This window comes from Budorcas taxicolor, chromosome 7 (genome assembly GCF_023091745.1).
Source record: "Budorcas taxicolor isolate Tak-1 chromosome 7, Takin1.1, whole genome shotgun sequence".
NCBI classification, from domain to species: domain Eukaryota; kingdom Metazoa; phylum Chordata; class Mammalia; order Artiodactyla; family Bovidae; genus Budorcas; species Budorcas taxicolor.
In genome coordinates this window covers 83,655,451-83,661,450 of record NC_068916.1, presented here as the reverse complement: position 1 = coordinate 83,661,450, position 6,000 = coordinate 83,655,451, and the positions used below count along the sequence as shown (strand labels likewise).

Sequence of the window (6,000 nt, the reverse complement as noted above, 5' to 3'; positions counted from 1 at the left end):
CTTCTCTGTAGCAGTAGGCAATGTTACTTTTACATCAGTCTTGCATCCTTGATCTCACTTCAGATTCCAAAGGAAGGTAGAAATTGAAGTTGAAAGGCCTCAAGGAAGCAAAAGGAGATGAAGTTGCATGACCAGTTGTCCTCTGCTATCTTTTTCTTAGTGCATTTTTAAAAATCCTTCCTTCAAGAATGTTTCCTTCAATTTTTTTGTATGTGTTTTCTGTCTCTCTCCCTACCCCCCTCTTTAGAGGGGGGGGGGGGAACAAATTATTTTTTTGAGACTTTCATTTTGGTACCTGCAACTGCTGGAGCTGAATCCGTATACCCCAAGCAAATAGTTTAAATGGAAAATAGAGAAGTAAGCACTATTGTAAGCCATGGGCTGTATTTTGGTTCAGCCACTTTGACTGCAAAAGCCAGTCGATTTATATTGTTTTTGGTGGGTAGCAAGGAAATGTGATCTCCCATAGTGATACTTCAAGAATCTGTCCTTGTCTTTTATTTTCTTCCATGGTCCCCAAACTTGCCCCACTATTTCTCATCTGAAACAGATGTCCTGCTTAAGGAGATGTGCCTGGCACTCACTTGCTCTGTGCCTTCACCTTTTTGCTCCGGTTTACAGAGGAGCCCACAAGCCTCTCTTCTCAACCGTAGAGCCAACTGAAGGGTGGACAGATCAGTAGTAGACCATCCCCCTTGTCTAAGCTGATGAAAGTCTGCCTGCTGACGAGGTTGTGCTTCCTGAGAATCCGGGATAGATCCCTTTGCCAGCGTTCTGTCTCTCAAGCATCTCTGTGCCCCAGAGAGCCACTTTTCCAAACCTCTTAACTTCTTTTCCCGGTTAGACTTCGAACTGGGACTTCAGGGGATTCCTTAACGTGGTTCATTATAAAGTCCAGGCTGGAAACCAGGGGCATCTCAGACTCTGAGTGTGCTTCTCCTGAAGCCGGGGAGTCCCTGGCGTGGATGCAGACGGTACAGGCACTGTAGGAACTTCAGAGGTGGTGGCAGGTGCCAGGGTGTGGCTGCAGTTGTCTCCCTCTTCTCTTCCAGCAGAAGGAGCCACCTCTGAGACAGAGAAGAAGAAGAAAGAGAGACAGGAGGAGTGGGGCGAAGAGGGGGAGGCTGGTGGAGGGAGCAAGAAGGAAGGGGCGGGGGGGTGGGGGGTGCGCTGGGCGGGCGGGCACTTGCGAGGCTCAGGCTAGCACGCACGCCGCCTCTGTTTGTACACAGTGCGCTCCCGACCGCCGGCTTGCTCGCTCCCTGCCAGCTCACGCTTCATTGTTCTCCAAGTCGGCAGCCCAGCCGCCGGCCGCAGCGACCGGAGCCGAGCGCACCGTCTGCGGGTCCGCGGGCGCGGGGACCCGGCGCCCCGCCCCACCCGCCGCGCCTCGGCCGGGACCCACCCGCCGCAGAGGCTGAGCCCGTCGGCCACTCCTCGGAGCTCGCCCACCTCCCGGCGCCACCAGAGCGCAGGCAAAGGGGAAGCAACATTCCTCTCTTGGGTCACCCCTCTTTCTCGTCCTCTCCGACAATTTGTTTCAGGAGACGCTGCGGGAAGAAGACATCTTCTTGAATCCTCTATCGGGGTGGGGTCTGCCGCTGCCCTGCGGTGCCACCTCGGCGACACTACCCTCCGCCAAGACCCTTGACCATCGGGGTCACGTCCAAGAGACGGGATCATGAAGCACTCGGTGGCTGCTTGGCTTCTGCTTGGGCTCAGCCTCAGCGTCCCTCAATTCTGCAGAGGTGAGGCAAAGGGCCAGGGGCTGGCGGCGGGACAGGCGGTGGGTCCCCCTGGGAGACACCGCGAAGGGAGCTGGAGGCGGTCCCGGGGGCGCGCGGAGTGGCGAGCCCTGTGGGTGGCCCGGAGGAGGCTGCGCGCCCTATCCTGGGTGCCCAGGAAAAGTGCTTTGCAAAGTCAGAGGGGAGTGTTGGTGGGGCTGAGCTGGGAAGGGGGTGTGGGTTACCCAGATGAGATCTAGGAAAGATGGGGAGGAGGGAGAGAAATTTTGCTTGGCTCACAGTCGACAAGCAAACCCTCCCAGAGCCCTGTGGGTGATGCCGGATGCAGGCGCCAGGCGGGGCTTTCGCTGGGGAGCCAGGGAAGCTAGGTCGCCCCGGGCGTGGAGTAGTTGAAAGGGGAAGAGGCTGGAGACCCACTGGGCTGTCCGCCTCCAGAGTGCGGTGCCTTTACTACCAGGCCCACGCTGAGCAGTTTGCAAATCCGAACCTGGTGCTGGGAGTTTGGGCCGTGGGTGCGGTGGAGACGGGTCTGACAAGTCCCTTCGGCTTGCTCGCGTCTCCCCATCCTGGACGTGCTGCATCAATAATACAAAAACCCCAGGAACCCGCCTCTCCTGTAACCCCAGAGGCCCCAAGCTTTGCTCAGCATTTCCTCCTGGTATAAGCCTAACTCTTGGTAATAAGGAATCGTGCGTTGCAAGACAGCCCTGGCGCCCCCGCCCAAGAGCGGAAAAGTTGTAAGAGCTGGTCTGGTGGTGGTTTTCACGACTTGCATGAAATAAACCAGCCTGTTAAAAAAATAAAATACAAGACTTTGAGGACTCTCCTGCTGAGTTGCGTAGCCGGCTTCCAGGTCCCTTGGAAGGATGGCTTGTCAATACAAGTCATCCTGGCTCCATCTCCACTAGCTTTGGGGTTGTAGTTGGCTGCCTGGAAAGGGCCAGCGGGAGCAGCAGGGACCCTGGGTGGGTCATCGGAGGTGGTCCTGAGTCCCTTCTGCGCCCACATATGCAGGCGACCCCCTCTAAGTGTTCCGCGGGTAATGAAACGGTCCACAGGCTGCTTCAAGTGGAGAGCTGAGTGCAGTACAGGGTTTAAAATGCTGTGCCTCTCCAAAAAGGTAGCTGGGTTAAAACATGCATCGACTCTGATCCATTTAATAGTAGACACTGCATGAATATTCTACACCATTTATCCGTGCGCCCGTCCGTCTGTTTCACGGGAAAATTGTGAACTCTTGGGCTACAATTTGCCCAAGAAGCTGGGTATTCCTGGCCAGTTGCCCTCGATGCCCAGCTAGTAGCTATCCAGGTCGAGCCCTTCCTGGGGGGAGGGGGGCTTCCCTGCTCCCTCCTTCCCCCAGAATGTGGCTATTTTTCCCAGCGTGTAGGCGTGTGTAGGTGTGTGCCTCGCTGGCGTTTACAACGTGCCCTTCCAGTTATCCGGCAGAGGCAGCCACTCCACTGAAGGTTAAGGAATGGTAATGGCTCTGTAGTTGCGCTGCGGAGTCTCTCATCGATATGAAAAAGGCAGTGCTCCCGCTAGGGAGATTTCTCCTTTCTCTTATTTCCCCTCTGGATTCCTCCTGCACTTTGATCCCTTAGCAGGAATGGAAGGGAAAACAGCAGGCACTCCCATCTCCACCATCCTTCCCTGCCTGCATGCCCACCCCAAACCTAAAAGCACACACTTACGCACACACGGGCACCTACTCCATGCCAACATCGCCTCCACCATCAGTCCGGTACCCGCGTGGAGGTGGAGGGCTGAGTGGGTGGAGGAGGAGAAAGTGCGTCTAGCGTGTGGGGCCGCGTTTGCCTCTCTAAGTCTGGTGGCAGGAGACCTGGGGCATCATCGGAGTATCCCAGCTCTGCACCTAAACCTACCCGCGCCGAGGGAGCTTACTCTGCCAGGCAGTCCAACCTTGGTGTTAATGCCTGGGCTCTCTTTCCGGCTCCTAGACAATGCTTCGGCACTGTATACTCCACGTTCTTCACTAGATTTCTCTTTTTATTCCAGTCAACCTGTGGGGAAAGGGATAGAGGGCTGTAGGAAAGAAATGGACTGCTTTCCTTGAGCTCTTTTTGTTAAACTTGCATCTCTCTAATTTATTCTCCCTTAGTCCTGCAAAAAGGCAGAGTGCATCTTGCATGACAGCTCCCAGCAATTAAACTTTGAACAAACTTACTGAAGCCAGTGTTAAGGATGAAAATTTCCCTTGCACTGCCCCCACCCCACCTGCCCAGACATAGTTTGCCTATTGTATACCTTTTATGAATTGTTTCCCTGTGTGGGTTGCAATTTATGTGCATTAATGACTAAGATTTAATAAGGACATGTAATTCTTTTTATTAGTCATTTTTATTTTAAAATTAAACCAATGGATCAGTCAGATTGAATATTTTATTAACTCTTAAATTATTCATCGTTATGGGTTGCTCTAAAAAATCCAATACATGCATACAGTTGCAGCAAGCACGTGATATCTTATGCAATCTGTCCCTGTGCTTGCAGTTTGTGTCTGAAGTCTTTAAGCAAATAGCACTATCTAAAAATGTCTAGACATGTCCTAAATACTATGAATCACTGGCACTTGCATTTGCTTTTTTAATCAGTGGTGATTTTTAGTTAATTCTACATGGGAATCAATTAATATTGAATAATCTCACTCCAAGTAAAAACACCCATGCTTCTATAATTACTATAACAGTGTCTTTGCTGAAATAACAGATTTCTGTACTTTTAAAAATTATTACACATTAGTGTCTTCATTACCTGATTTGCATGCTCATTAATTTTGTGCTTTAAATGCTAACTTCAGATTCGAAGTGAAACATTTAAAAATAATTTTGAAATACTAAATTAAACATAATAACTAAGTGAAGACCAGTGCAAAGCCTTGACCTCTGTTATGATACAAAACACATTCCCCCCCCCCACCCCCACCCTCTCTCCTAAGCAATTTTTTTTCTGATTATTTTAAAATATTTTCTTAGAGATGAAATGCATTTTGTTTTAAATTTATATAGTTTGGGGAAGACACATAAAAATACAAATTAAGGGTTACAAAATCGAAATGGTCTATTCTCCCTTCTGTGGTCTTGAACTTACAAAGATCTTCAAAACCAGGCAAATGTCTTTTACTTCTAAATTCTTCTCTAAATTAAAACTCTCTTATTTTTCTCAAATATCTTATCATCAGTGTTTATATAAAATGTGTATTCAGGATGTAGGGTATGTTTAATAAGCACTTTACTAAAACTTGCCTTTAATGCTAGATATATGACTTTTCCTTCTCAGAAAATGATAGCAATGCAAAGGGTTAAAATATACATGACTAAACTGAAAAAGCCTGGTTACTCAAAATCATGACAAAGTACAAATTTGGCAATTTTTAGATTCTAAATTAGTAGTCCAAACTCTTATTTTCACTGATATTAAAGATAAAAATTTTAATTAGGTAATTTATTTTTAAAACTTTTCATCTTTTGAAGGGTTTTGAGGATGGGATGGACTGTATATGTTATCACTTGTATCTGGTTGTGAAAACCTGACTGATTCGAGAGTTTCCTAAAGCCTAAGAAGGTTAATTCTGATATTTGTTGTTTATTGAATATACTTGCAGGGGCAAAGAGCTTTGAGTATCATTTATGATGTAGTAAGTTCATTATATTCCTTGCCAAATAAAGAAACCCACAAAAATAGTGTGGGTTTCAGAACTCAATTCAAATCAGATGAGAAACAGCAAATTTTGCAAATATGTAATTAATGGTATGGATTCTCTCATAGCTAATCAGTTTACTCCTATGAGTTTATGTGAGTTTGAGTTTATTCCCCAAATAGTTTGCAAGCTGATTTTATTATGTTTAAAAAAAAAAATCATAGAAAACCAAAGCCAAGTTGTTCCTGTTCTTCAGTTCTTATCTGTGTTTTAAGGAAGATGTCTAGCGTGTTTTTGTTTTTTAAGTCACAGCCCATGTAATGATTACCATCTTTTGGTTAATGAAAGAAACCTGTATTTATATATAAAAACGTAAGTAGTTGGCTATGTGTAATAGATTATTGAAAAATTTCTCATGGTTACATGATAATGCTAGAAATTAAGTACTTAAACTGAATGAATTGCCACTTAATTGTTACTGAAAATACCCCAACAGTCTTTGCTTTGTGGGAATTGTTTAAGGGAAAAGTAGACTGGGATGCACTGTGCCCTTGCCAGCAGGTGTCAGGATAATCAATGGAGATATTTTTAAAG

The 6,000-nt window shown here is 47.1% G+C and overlaps 1 protein-coding gene across 1 annotated transcript in view; it reads left to right on the top strand.

Moving 5' to 3' along the window:
- Positions 1-1,681: 1,681 nt before the first annotated feature.
- EDIL3 (EGF like repeats and discoidin domains 3) overlaps positions 1,682-6,000 on the top strand; it is a 481,313-nt gene continuing 476,994 nt past the window's right edge. The window contains exon 1 of the mRNA XM_052643446.1: positions 1,682-1,748. Within this exon, the coding sequence (XP_052499406.1) occupies positions 1,682-1,748 (67 nt within the window). The remainder of the gene's footprint in view (positions 1,749-6,000) is intronic.